The sequence below is a fragment of the Callionymus lyra genome, chromosome 11 (assembly GCF_982586985.1).
Source record: "Callionymus lyra chromosome 11, fCalLyr1.hap1.1, whole genome shotgun sequence".
NCBI lineage: Eukaryota > Metazoa > Chordata > Actinopteri > Syngnathiformes > Callionymidae > Callionymus > Callionymus lyra.
In genome coordinates, this window is record NC_141828.1 from 13,089,403 (window position 1) to 13,110,855 (window position 21,453).

Genomic DNA, 21,453 nt, shown 5'->3' on the forward strand with positions numbered 1-21,453 from the left:
TCTTATTGGATAAACACCATGTAAAAGTGCACCGGTTTAACTGCAGTCCTGCTGTGCAGCAGGATGTAAAGGGGAAACTTATGTGCTGGTTTAGCTGGGAGCATGTTTTTATTTCTGCTCCCGGCCCTGGCAGGACCTGTAGCTCACGAGGTGAGTAAATATGATTCACCGTCGCATTTGTGCTAACGCCTGTCAACCCAATCCCTGTATTTGCTTCACGTCGTCTGCTTGAACAAACCCTCACATCAGCTGTTGAGCCTCCAGATCCCGCCCTGGGGCCCGGACTGTATTTCTAAAGCCACATTTGTGTCACAGACTCCAGACCATGTGTGAAAAAAATCCTCCAAAAAATGTCTCAAATGGAGATTCTTATGGGCATTGATGGGAGCAAAGGTCACGTTGCCTTTCAGCGTTTCCCTTTTCTTTTGGCTTTTTCTTGGTTTTTTAAGTCCAGCCAATGTATTTCAGGCGCTCTGATCGCATGGGAAGTTTCTACATCGGGCAAATGTGTTTGTAGTGCATCCCTTGCAGCGTCATGCGTGATAAAAGGAAAATGCTGCTTTCGTAGTTGTTGCTCCCTGCAGAGCATTCCCTGTTTGCAGTGCAGTTCACGCCGCTTTAGGAATGTCACCTCTTGTGGCCCGAGAACAACCAAATGTTATGCGTGAAGTGAGCAGAACCCTAATGCATCCTTGGGGGGTCGTGGGGGGTTCTTTAATGTTTGGGTTCGACAACAAAAGCTTTTTTTTTTCTTTTTTTAATTAGCTTTGCCTTGATATATCAGGAAAGTACACACACCTTAAAGTAAACACATTAAATAGATGATTGGCGTTTCATAAGTCGGGAAAGTTTCGCTCGACAAAACGCTGCCAACATTGGACGGAATCTTGAAAATGTGAACCAACAAGCTCGCAGTTAAGTGAACCATTAAGATATTCTCTTGGCCCGTATTAAATCCAGCTTCCAAGATCAGCCCACGGCGGTGACTCATGGTTGAAAGATTTTTCTTTTGCTGTTTTCCCAATTATCTGAGCCGAAAGACACATTCATATATGTTTATATCTCTTTTTTTTTTAAAGGCAAAAATAATAGCCATGCCTATTACATAACAAAATGAAATATAATTGACTTTGGCATTGAGTAGATGCTTGTAAGCGCTCATAGAGACACTAACTGTAGACACTTGGTTTCGGTTCCTGCGAGATACTTTTAAAAGATGGTAAGGCTGGTTTTATCTACCACGAAGAGAGAAACCGTTTCTGCAGGAAATCTTATGTACCTGCTGTTCAGATAACGAATATTATTTAATAACATTCTTTAATTTCTTATTAATTCAATTAAATTAGATTGAATTTCATACATGTATATTTTTAATTTCTAAAAGCCCACTTCAGTCTAATATTCTATTGTATTTTATTGATCTTGTTTAACTTTATTAATATTTATTTCAGTCATTTGTATACTACACACTGGCAATAAGCGTTTTTTAAGTCAATTGTGGTTGTTGAACAGTCAACTGGTGTGCAGCAGGTAAAGTTATCTTGAGCGATACACAACTTTTGGACCGGCACCCAAGTTACGTTTTGGTACACAACACACAAATTCCTTCATAAGATACTTGGAAGATGTAGGAAAACTATAAACAGAAATTAACTGAAGTCGCTTGTTATAAACCTGGTTTTATGAGCGTCAAGCAAGGAAAAAACATACATTTAAAAACCGGATAAATATCAGGTTAACAACAAACGGGGTCAGAAAATATACATGTTCAGCACTAGGTCGGCACATACCTCATTTCATGCGACTATAAAAACACGGTAAAAATAGTTTTAGCTGATGTTTACGGCTAGGAAATCAAACTACCCGCCGCTTCAGCAAGAGACACTAGTCAAGTTCACTTTCTCACCGGGCCACACAGAAAGAAAAACAAAGTATAATTTATGTTGTATTGATTATAACCGTCTGAAAGGTGTTTTTGTTTTAGGAAAACTAGTTACTTCCTCTGAAATTACATAAGTCTCTGACTATTTTCAGTTTACTCCAAAAATAAACCTGTAAACTAGTGAAAATGAGTGAAACCAGAAACTATACGATTTAAAATAAAAAGTTTTTTTTTTCTAAAGGACAGGCCGTGAAAATAAAGGTTGGATATCGCTGATTTACGAGACCTCCGGAACCCTCGTAAATCCACATGCAACTACAACACACAACACCACACAAATGTAATCTCTTCTAAGAGCATTTGGGACCGATCCTGAAAATTCTTGGGGAAAAAGAAGAAAAAAAATCGATTTACCCGCTGATTTATGCTGATTACAAACACACAATGGAAAAGAGACGGAGGTAATAAATTAGTGTTTTTCATTTAGGAATGCAGTGTTGACAAATAACTAAAATAAAATGGACAGTTATGGATTTAGATGCATTTGTTGATTGTTAATCTGTATTTTTCTGTTAAAAAAAACCCAACAAGGTTAGATTAAATAAATCGTATAAATAATTTGAATAATATCTGATTAAATCAACGTAATTTAAGAACTTAGTAAAACCTTGCATCATCTGAGAAACACGATTTAATTCCCTTAGTACCTCAAAGCTTCTGCAGAACTTGTCATGTGAGGTGGAAGGCAGAAAAAACCTCTGTGAGTGTGCGTGCTTGTGAACTGGGTCTTGTATTATTGCTGTAACTGGGATGGTTTCACCCTCAGGACATTTTCCTTGAAGCTCAACAATTGCTTCAACGCTTGTCAACAAGTATAATAACGACTTCATAGAATCATCAGATAACCAACTATCCCTTAAAACAAATGACAATATCTCGTGTTGTAAGTCAGTAATTCTCCATTTAGAGTCCTAATGAGCCGAGCGACGTGGTTAAGTGATCACTCTTACCATCGCATCTAGGCTGTTATTTTTAGGCAAAAAAAAAAAGCCTGTCAAGTGCAGCTGTAACAAAGCCGGGGTTAGTTCCAAACTGCATTTTTTTAAGCCGCTCACTTGATTGGATCACTCGGGACTCAGAGTTCCCGGCGGGTCACGACGGGAGCCGAGTCACGTGGCCCACATTCTCCTCGGCGTTAACGTGCCGCTGTGTACTCTGTCTGACCTCGGCTGACTAAGAGCGACGCTCTCGGAGCCTCCAGTCACGACTCTTGAGCTGCGATGTGACGGTTAAATCTGAGCGTTTTTTCCCCGACACTTGAGCGAGACCGTCATTGGTTTTTAAGGTGTCTTTGGTTCTTTAGGGGGAGAGGAAGGGGTGGATGTTTTTGTGCTGAGGAAAAAAAAAATGGGGCCACAGCGGTGACAATATTCAGGAGACCTCGCTGGGGCCACACCGACTCCACCTCTCCTTTTCTTTCCCCACAATTGTGCTCATAACCGGAGCTGCTCGGCCCCGGTTTTCGGAGGACAGATGGTACCCCTTTGGAGTAAGGCCACGGCACAGTGGTGTGTGTTCACGGATCTCTGCTGGAGCAGCCAAGAACAAACACACTCTCCTTCTGCTGGGAACACGAGAGAGCTCCGAAAAATCTTTTGAGAGGCTGAACTACAGCAAGAGTGACATTTTCAACTTCTGTTTGATAGCGAAGCGTCGTATTTCCTGTAGCTTTAAATCCCATTAGGCATATTCCTCGGCAAATCGGGGAGTATTCCTTCGCCGACTCGCTTTTTAAAAAATCATTTTAAATTAGGCTCACTGAATGAAGAAGGGAGAACGTCTTTTCCCTTCAGTCTATTTTAATTCGCAGATCATCCCGAAACAAACTAGAGGACAATGGCAACGCACTGGCTGGCAGGCGCTGGGCAGAGGGCCAGCTGGCCGGGGAACAAGGGTGGGAGACTCCCATCCTCGGCGGAGCCAGCAGGAGGTGTGTGACGCTGCCCCGCGTCCACCAGCGCCACCGCAGCGTCGCTTTTTTTTTTCTTTCCTTCAAGAATCGCCGCTTCACAGAGCTTCCACACTTTGTCATTGTGATTATTTGAAGCTTCCAGGACTGTGGTTAAACACCCACTTGATGCATTGCGGTTAGTAATTATGTTAGTCTTGGCAACTACAGCTTGTCATTCCAGGGCTGGAGTGGTAATTTTAGCAATGGCTGTCAACTCAATCCTTCAGCCTAGCGTGGGAGCTTAGAAATATTAAGGCTAATGAGCAAAGTTAACGTTGTCCAAAATACCGGCGACAATAGATGACACACCTAACAGAGATGAAACCATAAAGCATGTCTTTTAAATATGTTGAGTTTTAAGTTTCAAGGCAATCATTTCGTCAGAGTGTTTTTGTTTTTGACAGACCGTCAGAACAGATGGTAGGTATTTGGGGATTTGTCTGTATGGAATATGTTCAGTTTATCTTTTGTTTAATTGGATACAGTAGAGTCAATCGAGGTTAAAGCTTTTTTTTCCACAACAGAGATAAACCTCAATTAGATGATCATTTCAAATATTTTTAAATTCAAATTGTAAAACAAGGGTAGTAGTTTCTTGATCCATCAACACAGTTTGGTTAACACAATAGCCTTGAGTGTTTTGGGTAGTATAGACAAGAAAAAACATCTGTCATAAACAGAATATAATAATCGTAATGTTTCAGACAAATCCATCAGTTTTATGGGTCATCTGTATATCCGTTTGCATTGACTATCACCACTATTGAAGAGCTTAATATTGTCAATTTATTTATCTAACCGAGGGGTTCACCAACTTCTTTTCTAGAGAGGCACCATGTGACCCGATTTAGTTTTGTACACACTTTATATACATTTCTTTATATATATTATTCATCATGATATATTATAATCCTCCAATAAACAAATCAAATGATTGATTATTCGATAATTACCAGTGGGGCAACAAGAAAGTTAACACAAAATCAAACAAAATAAGATTGTTATTGTATGAAAACAATAGTGGGTTAGTCCTCAGGTGTCTGGGTTTACCTGGTGCCAGTGGTCACCACGTGATATAACATGTCCATGTTGTAGAAAACTTTTCTTATGCTAACTAATTCTGATTTGACTGCCTCTAATATAGTAGTTGAGTATCACGTCCATAATATTGAAACATGGGTTAGTAAAACTACCACCACAGAAGTCCTTGTTAGACTTACTCATCATGGAACTGCTTGTTAGTTGGTTAGTTTCGTCTTCCTATCTTCTCTAGAGCGCAGTGAGTAACCAAATGTTATCTTGGTGTCATTATATGACTCATGGTGTCAAGAGAAAACAACCCCTGTGTTGTTATTTTTACCACCCTTAAAAGGACAAGAGGCACTCATTTAAAATACATTATGTTTTTGACATAATATTTCTCTCATAGTTGATTCTATACAGATAGTATAGATTATTTAGTTAATATAATATTCACAGAATTTTAAATCTATTGTGTTAAATGGACAATACAAATGCGTTTTCTGGTGGTAAATGTATATAATTAGTTGTCATTGTCTAGCTATCAATGTGCTATACGATTTAGTTGAAAAATGTATCTTTACATTTAGATTACAGTGGAAAACCTTTATATAATAGATTACGCTTTATTCGAAAGTATTTTATCAGGGACTTTGGTTATGAATTGAGTGAGAATTTGGTTAAAAATTAGAATTTGTGATGAATATGTTGTGTGGTATTACAACAAGGGCATTAGTTGACGTGTCTATCTTTTATATGTCAATGGTAAAAAAGTCAGTTTGCTGGAATAAATTAGTTTGAGCTGAATTTGTTGAACTTGAATCTTTTAAAAACTTGGCATCGTTTTCTCCTGAAATACTCAGTCTACTTTTCTTTTAGATGTTTTCTTTTTATTGGCTTTAAAACCCACATTAACTGTTGTAAATCAATTCCACTCGTTCAGAATTGATATTGAATCATGTGACATTGGACGTCAGATAATACATTGCATGCCTCTAAATAGGTTGTCATAAACTAATGACGTCCTAAAGTATTAAACTGACATGCTATGATAGAGGAGTCCAGTGACCTAGCTTTGCTTTGCAAACAACAGGAGCACTTATCAGATTGTGCTACTCGGTGCACATCTCTCTGGGCTTGTGTGTTGTTTGACTTTAAGCTATGGAATTGTATCTGTCGATTCTCCGTGGGGTTTAGAAGGTATTAAAGAAGATATCGGAGTTTAAAGCTGCTTTAATGGGCTTTAAACAAAAGACGAATAACTAGATCTGTGTGTATTGTGATGTTGAGGAACATTGTGTCCGCCATCGTTTGCACAAAGTCTGCCGACGTCTGCATTCTCTCGTGCACCTGGAATACTGAACGGACAGAAACTAGTGCAACTCTCGTCGGTGAGAGACGACATGTTAAGGTGATGCGTCTCCTGCGTCGTCTGACCTCGTTTCTTTGTCCTCGCATGCTCGCTGGTCTTCTGGTGAGCGGTCATCGGGGGTCTCTGAGACGTAAACAGAATGTCTTGAATCTAACTGTTCCTGACAGGGATTGCACAGATCTCACAGGGTTTGATTTAAAACAGACCAGTCATGTAGAAATCCCATAAATTCAGTGTTTAAAATGGAGGCTTAAAAAGGTTCTTCAGCAAGTTTATGGGGGAGATCCCCTTTTTTGAGTCGCAATGTAATGTCACTGCGGCTCCATTTATGGTCCAATGTGAAATATTGGATTATCTTTTACAATCTTTATGATTGATTAAAGTTCTTACTCTTGCAGAAAGAACAAGATTTTGGAGAAACGAGTGACCAACAAAAATGTATATCTATGATGAATGATCCCTGCTCTCTTAGACTCGTCGAGAAGAGACTCAAAGTAGAACCACCCATGGCCCTGGAGCCTTTTAAAGATCTTCCTTTAAGTCACCCTGGTGAGATATTGTGTCCCATCAGAAGGAGGCCCCAGGGCAAACCCAGGAAATGCTGGTGACTCTATTTGTAAGTAAGTAAAGTTATTTGTTAAAGCGCATTTCTAGACCAGGGTCACAAAGCGCTTTAACAGAGTCCCATAAAATAAATGTGAGTTCTTCTACTAGAGCGGGTCAGAATTCTTGCTTCAGAGTTTAGTATTACCTGCAGGCGAGACAGCTCCTTCTTGTTTTGTCACAAAATAAAGTTAATCCCTTAGTAGGTCTTGAATGGTTTTATAGATTAAATTTCAGATTATTTTCTGTCCTTTCTGTAATAAAGAAACTGTCTATATCTGTTAAATAAGCCCTAATTTATTACATTATTTTAGCAATAATATGTAAAATAAAAGTTTGATTGATGTATATGTACAGAGTAATGGCAGTATCAGCTGGACTTTTTTCAATGGGTGGATAGTCTCTGTTTACTCCTGGTCTAAACTTGGCAGACAGATAAGCAATATCCTGTTTACCCTCAGAGAAACGCATCCGTCGAATATGAGCTCAGTCCAGCCACGTAGGACATTCAACGCATTCCCACGTAAAAAATGATTTGTAAAGAACTAAACGAGAACATGAGTGTGCATATGTATTCCACCGTTTGTTTTGGCCGAGGAACGTGAAAACATTCCCCGCAAGTCCTTTCTGCTCGGTTTGTCTGGTTTAAAGGCCGAACAAACATCATTGATGTACAGCAGCTACCGCTCTGGATCCAATTCTTTTGAGTTCACCGTCGTAAAAAGCTTCGACTTGAAACGTGTTGTTGTGAAACGGGAAGTCGCCCTGTTTGGCAACCTCACTTAAAGTCTTTTTAAAGGCAGGTCTGGCACAAGTGCTGCTCCAAATGTTCCAAGTTAAAGTTTAATGTGTTTTTTTTTCTTTTTTTTTTACTTCGTCACAGTTTGGTGCACTTTCAATTAGAAAGTTTCTGAACACATGCTTCATTGTGTAGTAAAGCAAAAATCTTTTGATTTACTGACTATTCTATGCAACAATTTTTACTGACAGACTGAAGAATATCACAGTAACAGTTAAGACTTTTTACGTTTTATAACAGTAACCATTAAACATCTGGAGAAAAACTTATTTTTCTTCTTAATGTTTTACTTTTATTAATTATAATTTGAAGAACAGGAGTTTTCCCATGAAAACTACACATTGCAACACATTATTAAAGATTTAATTGTTGTTTCTTGCATACAAAACAAACCTAATACATGACAAACACAATTTCATTCAAACAATGTCTCCTCTCATGTCTTAAGTATCACAATAACTCACAAGAACTCTGAATTAATTTAGTTTTCAGGGGGGAAAACTCTTGCATATGATAATACTTAAACAACCCCATATAACCTTTTGTATTTGCAAGCATGTGTGATTGTTTTTCTCTGCACAACCACATCCTTTTTTTTCTTTCGGGAAAGCACTTGGCAGAATAAGAGTTCCTCGTAATTTCCAGATATGAGTCTCGATAAGGCAGCTGCATGAAACTCATTTTACTGGTTTCCTTACCTCCCACCACGGGTGTGTGACCCCTCATTCACTCTGGCCATTAACATCCCAGCGTTACTCCCCGCCGGCCGTTGCTGCACATCGGGGTGTCCGGCCGGGGGGACAATGAGAGAATGTGGAGACGGTTCTTAAAAACCTGCTCAGACGCCGCGAGGTTCCGTTGTTAAGTGTCGGCACTAATGTGAGTGTCGGCTGGTGGGAGAGTCCTTTTTTTTGTTGTGTACCCGTCAACATGAAAGAGGAAAGAGATGTTTTCTTGAGGGTTTTTTTACCGATGTCCCCGTCGGTCTAGCTGGTGGGCCACTCCAAGGGTCTTCTCTGGTTACTGAGAGACTCGGGGGCAAAGATGGCAGCCAAGCTTTTTCCCAGGCCCCCCGATAATGAACTCTTAACGCTTAAGGTTGCCGCGATTAATTGCTTCTCGGGTTTTAATTGCACGTTTTCATTGTTGGAAAAAGTTTGGCCGATTGCCACTTTCTTCTCCGCTCTATCACTTTCTCCCACCTCTTCACCTCACGGCCGCTCTTGCAATAACCGAGTTAAGCTTGGTGCCAGCGGAGCGGAACCACGAGCGTTCTCATCGTCCCGGAGACGTCGGTGTCTGGTTGCAGACCTTCCATCTGACTTCAGGGTGTGATACATTTAATACCCCCCCCCCTCACCCCCTTCTTCTCAAAACCATCACAAATCCCTTGCGAGACGAAGCAGCTGTGTAATATTCTCAATTAACCTTTTTAGCAAAAATATAGCCTTAAGTTTATTCAATTACTCTGAAGCTTGAAGAGATATATTTTAATTGAATTTTTTAAGAGAGGAATTTCAACTTCACTGTTCTGGTTTATTGGTCAGCTGTTATTGGGATCTGTTTTTAAAGAGTTAATGGAAGAAAACCAAAACTGAGTAGTTTCCGATTGTGAACCAATTCCTTGAAAAGTTTTTGTTTAAACGTATTTTCGGACCATAAGGCGCACTGGGCTATATATTGTAATATCAATGCAGTATATTTTCAGATGCAGAAGCATCGTGAGTCTTTCTAAACTGCGCTTTCATGCGAATAATACCATGACAACTCGAGAATAATGTTACACTGACTCACAAAGTAATACAGCGGCGCCCTCAGCGAAGTTATACCACGGCGCCACGCAATAGTTTACCAACATTCTGACAGATTTTTGACTTAAAATTGGTAAGACATACCAAATAATAAAGCACACTCTATAATTCCAATTCATTATAATTCACGCAGTCACGAAAAAGTTGAATATTCCACAGAGCACAAGTTGAATAATGCTCAGTGTTTTCCAAACGCAGCGCAGCTTGACTCACAACATGATAAAGTCCATGAGCCGGAAAATTGGTGTAATCATCCCACCCCCATGACCTACATCGCCGCCTAAATTGGCCTGTAGGATGAGAGGATGACTGTATCAAGGCCCCCTCAACTGGAGGTCGTGACTTCCCGGAGAAACGAGGCCGAGGGACGACTTCCGTCTTGCTGACAACAGAAGGGGACGCTAATACATCTCAATTACAGAGCTTTATTAAAGATAATTGCCTGTAATCACAGGCCTGTGTTCACCCAAGTTGCCCAGAAGTCTGACCGGAGCTAAATAAACATGCGTGACCTCAACCTTCGAGGCTGGACAGAGTCGATTCCATAAACATCTGATTCTGGGTTTCGGATTATTTAGTTTGTCTAACCTGTGTCGTTGGTTCTGCCCACAATGGAAATGAACGCTTTGACCAAATAAGTACTTAATTATCACTTTATATATTTCTTTTTTTTTATTCAAGTTGCTTTTTTTCTTTTCTTTTCCAAAGGATAAATGATACATCATAATAACCATTAGACACGTTTTTAAAGCTGTTATTTTTTTTATATTACATAATGATATGAGTTCAACCTTGACTATTATCATATTAAAGCCTTTGGCTTTTTTATCTGTTGATTAACTTTCAGGCTTCAAAGTGTTTTGGACTTTTTACATAGAGTATTGTTACAAAGAAACACTTTTTTGACACATAAAATTAGAATACTCGCCCCTTATGTGTTGTTTTCGGTGTTATCTTGACCTTTTAAGCATATATTTTATTGAGTATTGTTTTGACTCTTCAAGCGCTTTGTGATCCTGATCTGGAAAAGCGCTCTATAAATATAAATTACTTACTTACTTACTTAATTTAAAGGTGACAGGAATTTTCGGCAAAATACTTCTGCAACTCTTTCAAGAAAAAATTACAATGGGGAAAAAGCCTTGTGTGAACGAAACTGAAAGAAGATGAAAAGCTGCTACATTTAAAAGAACACCAACCAACACCCACGAATGTAAATGACATATTACCCAATACAAAAAGTATCATATGTACTTTTTCTTTAGGCTATTAGAGTTTGTCAGGTTTTTTTTTCAAATTGTAAACCCAGTCACCCAGACATGTGTGGGTGTTGTGAGTGAGTCAGAAATAAGTTTAAATATATATCAGTTTATACTTGAATACACTAATGTAGAGTTTGTTTAACTGCATTTATTGCCTTTTTTTTTGCTTTCGCAGGAAAATACCTCTACATTGTGTTGCTGGGCTGAGAGGGTTTGTTTAAGTGCCCACTCCGGGGTCAGCAATGAATCTCCTCAATGAGGTCCGGCCCCTCCGATTCTCGCCCTCGCCTCTGTCCGCGGTCTGTTGCAGCATGTGTCTTAAACAGCAATAATGACGATGCATCGCTCCGGCAATAAAGAGCCGTTAGCAGACCGCTCCGCCCACCCACCATCTGCCGTCTCGCAAGTACAGCCGCCACAAAAAAGCGGCGAACAGAAAACAAGCCACCCCCGGGTCACTCCGAAACATATATTCCGCTGACCAAGTAGCTTGTGACATTCTCCATTGGCCATGGGTGATTGGGTCCTGATGTGGCTAGAGACACGCTTGCCACCGTGTTCATTTATCACTGTCACAAGAAAGTAGCTAATAGAAGTGTGGGGGGGGGGTAGGGGGGGAAAGAAAGGGAAAACAGGGACCACCATGTGCTGTAGTTTATCCTGCCATGTCTTCCACTAGAAAAATAAAGGCTAACTCACCTTATCCTGACCCCTTCGTGGTGTTGAAGATAAAAGACAACAAGTGAAGCTCCTTGTATTCTTCAACAAGTAGACAAAACCTTTAATAATAGAAGATTAAATACCATCGTGGTGTCATTTGATTGCTAAAGAACATAATAAAACAATTTTATTTTTATTTTAACATACATTTCTTTATGAATAACTGGAAGGGTCTCACTATTAAATAGAAACACAGTACTGTTGCGTCAATTGATAACTATATTTTATGTGTTTGTTTCTGATGGTATAGTTCTTCTTTTTTAAATACAAAACTCTCCATTCTATACGTTACTCATACTATATTAAAACTATAATTGTACTCTCTGAACTAGTCAATTTAAAATAACATATATTTTACTTTTGATTGTTTTATTTATATTACTCTATACTAAACTTTCATTAAATCAAAATCCATTTCTAATCATGAGTTTTGTTTAAAATTCTACCTCTAAGATACATTTAAAAATATGCTTTTGTAACAACTTCCAGTTAACATTTACCTTGTTTTTTTATTTATTTAATTGTTGTGTAGTGGCCTTCTAAGCAGTTTCTCAGAGTCACTACGCAACGATTTTATTCGTGCAGGCTTTTCCTTGATTTTCTGGAACTCCGGTGTTGTTCTCAGTATTATCTTGACCTTAAAAGTATATACTATAATGAATATTGTTTTGATTGTTTAAGCACTTTGTGACCCTGGTCTGGAAAAGCGCTTTATAAATACAAATTCCTTACTTACTTACATAATTGCTAACACCTAGCATACAGCTTCATTCCTTTTATATAATTATTCATTCATTTAACATATTTCTAACACTTCGCCATAGTTCTTTCAATTTCCATTGCTTGAAAACATTTAAGAACAAACTTCAGGTAGAAAATTCACATTAAAGAACAAGGTCGAGAATATGAGATGAGGCTGATATTTGAACATTTTCTCTCTGCACTTGTTTGTGTGTGCAGCTACAACAAACAGCCATTATTTAAGAGCCTGATATTTTGTTAAATGTCACCAGTTATTATCATCCGTATTTATCTCCTGTTGCTCTTCTCTGTCACACCTACGAGCAAAAAGCACGAGGCGCGACCATTTCCACATGCAGATTAAGCCACGCTGCCTTCTTTGTTGCCTCATCGTCAGTCATTTGCAAAAAAAAGGTCTGTTCGGAGTGTCTCGCTCGATAAAGCTTTTTCCGCACAGGTGGCACATTTTTGCTGTCAGTCGCTCACGTTGCAAGTGTGAAAAGAAGAAGCTTAAGACATATGTTGTAGTCGGGCCTGTCAGCTGCCAGAGTCACCTCCTCTCCCTGTCACGCAGGCAAATTGACCCCCGGACGGATTTCGGTTGACAAGAGACGACTAAAATAAGACGGCGACTCCGTTAGACGTCATTCTTGAAGAGGGTGTGTAGTCTTAGCGTGGAGACGTCTCACTGCTTCAGTGGATTCCTTTATTTGCTAGAGGATTATCTTAGACATTTCAAAAAGATATAGTCAAAGCTGGATAGAGCTGTGATGAAATATATTATGTCAAATATAGTCAAATCGTTTTATGACTTATTGATGGCAGCTTTTCCTTACCTGATCCTAATTTAACAAAAAAAAAATCAAACTACCGTATTTTCTGCACTATTAGGCGCACCAGAAATGAATCGCCTATTTTAGAATTGTTTTCATAAATAAGGTGCACCCGTTATAAGGAGCATAGAATAAAAGATAAAGTCAAACTTTATTAAGCGTTCTGACAATTCCGTTCACTCCAATGGTAACAATGTTCAAATGATGTTTAAAAGGCTTCAAGCAGCAGCGCGTGAGACTGGTGTTGTGAGCAGACAAATGTTGAGCAAGCAGCAGTGAAGTTGAGCGCGTGTATGACGGCTAGAGCGCGAGTGTATGACATGTTGAACGCATTTGTTATGACTGGTTGAGCGCGCAGCAGAGTGATTTTGAGTGTACAGCAACCAAGACACACTCGCTTAAACTGGTGGCAGTAATATCACTCCATAGACATTTACCCTGATTGCTCCTGATGGCAGGTTCGGCGCCATGTGGTGCAGCCTACTCCCATCAGTATGTGTGAATGGCTGTCAAAGCGCTTTGTGACCCTTGTCTAGAAAGGCGCTATATAAATAGAGATTATTATTATTATTATAGACGCCCGCTATGATGTGACATGCGTCATAAATCTCACCCTGTGATGACACAATGACGTAATCCCATGAGTCATGAAAGTGTTTGTAAACAAGTCACCCACCAGGTAATGTTCATATATAAGGCGCTACGGATTATAATGCACACTGTCGTTTTTTTGAGAAAGTTAGAGGCTTTTAAGTGCGCCTTATAGTGTGGAAAATAAGGTATTCTTTAGCCGGTGTATATATATATATTTTAAACATCTGATACAAATACACCATTCTAACGGTTTAGAGAAGAAAGTATTCTGTCTCATTACTGTGCTTCAAGATATTTCTACTCACTACCCACGTCGTAAAGTGACATTTAAGAATGTAATGAAATATAAACAGCATCTCTGGCACCGCAGCCAGACACACGCTCCATTATTCATGGTGCGCCTACTGTAAGAGACGAGCACATTTCCCCGAGCTCTGTTTTCCATTTCGCATGACACAACACAAAAACTCGGCTGTCTGTCCGAGCAGAGCAGAGAAATACGGCGATGCCGCCGACAGTTTTACGTCTGTGTTTATGTAGCTGTTTTCGTAACCGGGTCAGTCCGTCAGGAGAGCGGCAGAGATGTTGAGGATCTGGCAGCAGACTGAGCTGCGGGGGTATCATTATCAATCTCTCGCCACACATTTGGGTCATGCATGCATTACTGTCATTAACCTGCATCTGGCCAAAAGGAGGAAGGAACAAGTTTTAAGGTGTTGCTAATCCTGCCGTGGCCCACATTCTTATCAAAATATAGTTGAACTCGCCTCGATACCTGGAAAAGCATTTTCTCCTGTAAAATCACGTTATGTAAGACACATGACCTGCAAAAATATTTTTCCACCTCAGGCATAAATCTCTTTATTGTTATCCTTTCATATCATCTTTTCCAACCAGTCTTTTAAATCATTCAGTATTTTCCAGTCATAAAAATCCAATCGATGACTACACATTTTAAGTTTATTATTTGTAGATATAGAATACATCTTAAAAATATATGTAGTTTTCACAGGGCGGTAAACGTAACTTCAGAATGCAATATCTGTCAACTGTTAGCTAAGCTAGTAAGTTGCAAATATCCTTCACTTCAGTTCCATCTATCATTTATCATCATGTGAAGGTGGCGATGATTCTATTTTGTTACCAAAAACTGTCAAAAAAAGGTTAATAACTCATCACATGAGCAATGCAATCCGTTTTCTCTGAACCAAGAAACAGTGTCTTTGTAATAGGCATTGCATTTTGCTGTGGTATGTTAGAGATGTTAAAATTCTGATTGATAATAATCAATATTATTGAAATGTAATGTATTCGATGGTGATAATAGGGACTTAAAAATGTAGATTTTAATTTAAAACTGAAATATGTATTAATTGATTTCATAAGGTTACTGACTACATTTAAAATAACATAGTATATACAGCAATATATTACAATAAGGTTGTTTTCAAATGCACATTTTTACATGTTCCAGAGCTCATTAAATCGACTAGAATGATAATCACTAGTTTCTAGAAACTATTCCTGGATCATCTCTAACAGTGGTTCCAAACCCTGGGTCTGAAGACCAGTACCGGTCCATGAGGCATTTGTTTCTCGGCCGTACAGAAAGAAAAAACGACTTTAATATAATTTATTTTCTATTGAGTAAAACTGTCTGAAACGCGTTTTGTTTTGAAAATCGATGGTATTTTGTCTGAAGTTACAGTAGCTTGTTACTTTTGACATGTCAAGATACTCGTTGCAGTCAAGTTGACTTAATTAAAAATAATAGTGGACAAATGTTTTCATATGAAGGTCGATACGTGAATGTAATGCCCACATTAAACTTGTCTGTGATGCAAAAAAGGGTTTGGGACTCCTGATCTCTAATATTTGAATCATTCACAAAGAGCTTTTCCCTGGATACGTGATACTAGGAGTTCACTAGAAAAACCTCCAATGTTCTCACATGATGGCAGAAATGTGCAACATCGAGCTTTTCATACTACAAGAAAAAACCATTAAGGTCAGAGATGAGCGCTCGTATTTCAATTTGGTGTGGTATCCAAAACACAGCGGTGCAGTGAAGTGAACGCCGTGAAACTGAAACACAGACCTCAATCTGGCACGAACACGACTAACAGCATAGAAATGATAACCATTTCAGGCATTAACAGTTTGTTTGCTGGCAAAGCTGCACCTGATCGGCTTTTTTGAGACCTGCCATGTTTTAATGTTGCCAGTTTTATGTGTGTTATTTGTGCTGGAATCACAAATGGCAGGGAACTCGGAGACCAGCAGGACTTCTGGTGTTTTCCTGAAGCTGGTGATTAAACATTAATTTGGTTCTGTTCTTGTTTTTCTGTGTGCGGAATATTATTCAGCACATTTTTGGAATTTGACTCATGTGAATTCAGGTTGTGTCTGTTTTATTATTCGCTGTGGGTTGCAAATTAATTAAACCTTGACCCTGAGATAACACAAGGGTTCATTCAATTAGCAATAACATTAGCCATTTTGGGAAAAAAATTGTTTTTAAAAAGTATGTAAAGTCCTCTGATAATGACACTTTTTTAATAGTATTTTTTAGTTTAACTGAATTCAGTTGTCACTTTTCATTTGATGTCCAATATCTCATTCCTTAAATCTGTCTTTTGGTTTGATGGCCTGATACTTAATGTGGGATCCTAGGAAAAGAACACTTGTTTATCAACCCCTGGCAAAGAAGTAAATCAGTACTACTTGTTTTTCTTGGATAATGGAATGATTTGTGACTTTGGCTACCTTAGGGTGATTCTAAAAAAATCTCTTTAACCCTCATGTGGACTAAGGTTTGGGATTATTTTCAGAGTAATCCCTTCCTTTGGAGCTCAGTCGTTGTCAAAAAAGACACTTAAAAACACCCAAATACCTCCATACTGCTTGTCTGTTTTATCCATATTGTATTGAAGCCTTTACAAGAGCCATTGCTCCACTCAAACAAGTCTATAGTTTAAGCTTGTTTGTAGCAGAAGTTTAAAGGCTAACATGCTACACAGACAGGAAACACTCAATATCGGGAGTGCTTCCAGTGTAGACAGTTGACTGGACTGTTTAACTATAACTTTAATCATGAATTTAAAGCAAGAAAACAATGTTACTTGTAATCATCATAAGATATTTAGTCGTTTCAGTTTTATTTAAGTGATACATTTGTGTGGTTTGGTCTTACCTGAACAGTACTCTCGGAACTGACTGTGCTACCCCGTTGACCCCAAAATGAGGGGTTGTGATTCAATTAAATTGGCAAAATACAGACTTTATTGTCGAAAGTGGAATTTGTTGTTGAATATGTAAATCTGTCCCCCTCTGCATAATTTGCAGGGTTGATGATGCGAGCGGTCGAATCGGATATTGGTACATGTGAACATTCAGCCGAACATCTGCCTCTCGCCATTGTGATTCGCTTCGCCGCCATCTGTTAGACACTAGCTGGAAGCGATGTAAAAGATTTCTCTACAACTGGTTGGAATCCCATAATTTCCTCTGAAATTATCTAATTAGCTTTTTTCTGAGTGTTCTATATAAACGTAAAATACACGTCACCTCAGGTGTCTCGGGGATTCTATAAATAGTTGACCATATTGTCTTGTGAAGGAGCATATTTAAAGTTGAACTAAAAATGTCTGATGCTCCGCAGAAAGACCGTGTGAGTTACCGCGTCCTAACCCACTTGCTGTGCGCTAACGTTTTCCCCTGTGTGTTTTTGTCTCTCCTGCCATAGATCCAACCCTTCCAGCTGTCGTTGTTCGGCGGCGGCACGCTGTGAGAAAGACTCCACTCTGCTGCGTCTCCGCTCACCTCAGACACTTGTCCTTGACATCCAAATGGTAGTCGGCGTTCGTCGTGGCAGCCGCCTTCTGTGAGTTATGAGGATGGCTGCTCCGTTGACTCCGGAAAGGGGCTCCGTCTCTGCTTAGCGGCGAGCGGGTCACATGATGTAATGAAGACGGGACCTGAACGTCTGCTCTTCCAGGGGTCTGCCAACAGGATATGAGTATTTTGAGTCCTGTGACGGATAACAAATCAAACATCGCGGCGACTGTGGGAAGTCTGGACGAAAACTCCAAAGCCATGCAGTCGGAGGAGCTGTTTAGCAGGAAACTAAAGTCCTTAAATGGTAACATGGGACCACCGGCTCCTAACATGCAGGTCAAACCTGAGGGTCCCGGGAAGACGAATGGCACACCAGCCATGCCTAAAATGGGCGTTCGAGCGAGAGTAACGGAGTGGCCGCCGAGGAAAGACGGATGGGACGGAAGGCCTTCGCCAAACTATCAGAGTGTGATACCAGTGTTCCAGAACGGGCAACAAGAACACACCGTGGAAATTCTAGAGGAAGGGGAATCCGTTTGTGTGGAGCTGGACTACTCGAAGTATGAACTGAGCGAACTACTCGGACACTCGCCCCTCAAAGGTCTCCACCCTATTCGTCAGCGTAGTAACAGCGACGTCACCATTAGCGACATTGACTCCGAGGATATAATGGACGCCGTCAACCCGAACACCGGGGCATCGCTGCACCGAGAGTACGGAAGCACGTCTTCTATCGACCGCCAGGGCCTTACTGGGGACGGCTTCTTTACCTTGCTCAAAGGCTACAGAGTAGACACTATAGACCATCGCAGCATACCGCCGCTAGGCTTTCCTGAATTGTTGCGCTGCGACGCCTCCCTGTCCCCTAGTTTGCAGACTGCAGCCCAGATTGCCCGGGGGGAGATCGTCCACATTCCAGGATACGACTACATAGACAATGAGCTCCTCTACAGTCGTGAAAGGGAGAAGTCTTTTATGAGGCGCCTCAAGTCAGAATCATCAGAACCCTCAATCTTCAGGAAATTGCGGACCATAAAAAGTGAAAGTGACGCCTTGCGGCTCTCCATGGAGGAAGACCGGCGACCGCTTAGTTTCCAAAAATGCTTTGCTCACTATGATGTTCAAAGCGTTCTTTTTAACATCAGTGAAGCGGTAGCCAGTAGAGCTACCCTAAGCCAGAGGAAGAATATGACCACGGGGGCCTCGGCTGCGTCTGCCGGACCTGGTGCTGGTCCTGGGATAATGTGCGGGATGGGACCAGGGCCAGGCCTCGGACCCTTAATAAGTCCAGACATTGGGGTAGGTGGTTGTGGCAGCGTGAACGTCCCCATGTTTGAGTCTCCGCTCGGCAGCAGGGAGGACCTCAACCCGAAGGAGAACTTGGACGCCGATGACGGCGACGGGAAAAGCAACAGCATGGTTCTGGGCTGTCCACACTTTCGCAACGAGATCGGCGGCGAGGGCGAGAGAAAGCTCTCCCTCTCCAGGGCCAACAGTACCAACTACACCGGCCTGTCAGAAAGCTGTTCCTTCGAGTCGTCGCTCAGCTCTCACTGCACCAACGCCGGGGTCTCCGTGCTGGAGGTGCCGCGGGAGAGCCAACCCATCCACCGCGAGAAGGTCAAACGCTACATCATCGAACACATCGACCTTGGAGCGTACTTCTACCACAAGTTCTTTTACGGAAAAGGTAAGAACAGTTTGTTTACTTCCAAGCTTTTTGAGAGTAAGTAATTATTTGTAAACATTGTTGTTATGTAACATGTTTGTTACTAATTTATTAGTTGTGATTTTACTTTTATGAACAAAAAAACTATTATTTTGAAAATATATCGACACTTGAAATCGTCCTAATTTATGAGCTTACTTCTTGTGTGATATTTGGGTCAAGGTGACCCGGTGGCCTCAAAACAGATGACCCAGAGGGTCCTTAAACCCAGGGGATACCTTAAACATGTTTGTTTTCAGGCCCTTGGGTCACCTTGACCCAGAGATGACACAAGGGTCAATAGGACTCGCTGACACAACACTAGCTATGGAAAGAATGACACATCCTACAAAAGATGTGTTGCTCCAGATGGCAACCTGAAATCTGAACTATGTCATCACATTTTTTATGAGTTATTTTGCAAATGATACATTTTTTTGATCACTCAACAGTGACTCCTCAATGGTCTTCTTCAGAAAAACACACTTTCTCCAGTCATTCCTCAGTAAAATCCCACTAGACCAGATGATTAAAGTCACAATAATGGACTTGTTTTCCGTGTCAGGGTGTGTGCGTTTCCCTCCCTGCGAGAGGGAGTTCATATCCTCCTTGTTTTTGCCGTGAACTGTGAGCAAAAGAGGGGTGAGAGGCAGTTTGTCCTGCAGCTGTTTTCCTTGGGAGACTCCGGGGGTGTGAGTGTGCGACTCCTCTTATGAAACCAGAGGGTCAGCGGAACCATGTCAAGGTATCGAGTCTCCTCATTAAAACACCTCCTTGACTGATAGTGGAAACACAATTCCTACCCCTTCCATCGTCCTACACGTGCGTTTCGTCTCCGGCTCTCAGCAGATTGTGTTACCTTTATTTAAGCCGAACCGACCCCTTCCTGAAACAGCTGCTTCACCTTTAGCGCCCGACAGATGCCGGGAACGTCTTCAAAACATATCCTGCATGAAATGAGTCTCGGCGCGACACCGTGACCTCACTCACGGCTCGGCGTCTCCAGTCAAGGATAATGAGCTTCGGCTCAACTTTTTTAACTGTATTTGCATTTACTATCACGCCTCCGCGGATAATCATTTACGATCACACACTTCCTTCCCTCGCTACTCGACCGAGAAATGGTTCAACTTTTATCACGGCGAAGGTGTGTGTGTGACTCATCTTGTCGTTGTTCTTTTTTTTGACGTTATGGCTCTTTCAGAGAAGAAGAAGCCTTTACTCACAGCATGCGGATGGAGCGGCTGCCCTTTTAGTGTGAGGTGTTTTATTGGCAAGACAAGCCTGTCATCACCCCTCTTTCACCTCAAACACACACTTACACTAAGAGGCGGATACTCGCTAACTTGCCTGCGTGTCGCCACTTTAGGACAGACTTTTATCAACCCCGGGTTGAACATTGATCCCATTGATTGCCTTAAGCGTTCCTTCCCTCGGCAACAGGAGTGCCTCTCCCTTGACCGCCTTAATGGACTCTGGGTTTCACCCACACCTTACGGGCCGAGCGTCGCTATATATAGGTCACGGCCGAGCGGAAATACACTTGGATGTGAAGGCGAATGCAAACATGTCAGACAGTTGACCTGTTGTAAAGTTTTGACGGGACAAAGTTTAACAACGTGATATGTTATACACTGTAAAACCTTTTTTTGTTTTTTACTGATTCTTTTGAAGAAACTGGTGCAACTTTTACTTTGCGTTTAAAAACTAGGACGTATACCAATTTTACAACCTTTACATTATGTTTAAAATTATCTCCAAAATATTTTCCTTATCTTTTTTATCCTGAATTGATCTTTATCAACCTCTAACGGACGAAATACATGTTACAGTTGCGGTCATAAGGATGTTAAATCATAGGTTTACAGAATTCTGGTTTAAATATTTACGATTGAAAGTTTCAATTCAATTTCAATTCAATTTTATTTAAAGTGTCTTATCATAACAAAGTTATCTCAAGACACTATACAGTTGAAATAAGACTAAGTTTACGATAGGGGCGTTTAATTTTCCTTTAGAATGACTGCAGCTAACACTATTACTGGCTAAGCTAGCATGTATAACATTGAGTTAAAATTGTCCATCTCTCACTGTTGATAAAGGAAAAACATAGATTTTAGCAGTCCTTATTTCTCAATCTCTTTTTGTTGTTGATAAAATGACAGAAAAAAGTGAATATTTATATTTTTTAATAGCTTGAGATACCTGGCGTTGCATGATTATTATTGGAAAATAAAATTGCAAAAAGGGTAAGGGTTAA

The 21,453-nt window shown here is 40.4% G+C and overlaps 1 protein-coding gene across 3 annotated transcripts in view; it reads left to right on the top strand.

The window, feature by feature from the left end:
* The window catches only part of sipa1l2a (signal-induced proliferation-associated 1like 2, genome duplicate a), a 110,604-nt gene that overhangs the window by 22,744 nt on the left and 66,407 nt on the right, over window positions 1-21,453 (top strand). For all 3 annotated transcript variants that reach the window (XM_087802749.1, XM_087802750.1, XM_087802752.1), the window contains exon 3: window positions 17,394-19,175. In XM_087802749.1, coding sequence (XP_087658875.1) covers window positions 17,663-19,175 — 1,513 coding nt within the window. In that variant the 5' untranslated portion in view covers window positions 17,394-17,662. The remainder of the gene's footprint in view (window positions 1-17,393; window positions 19,176-21,453) is intronic.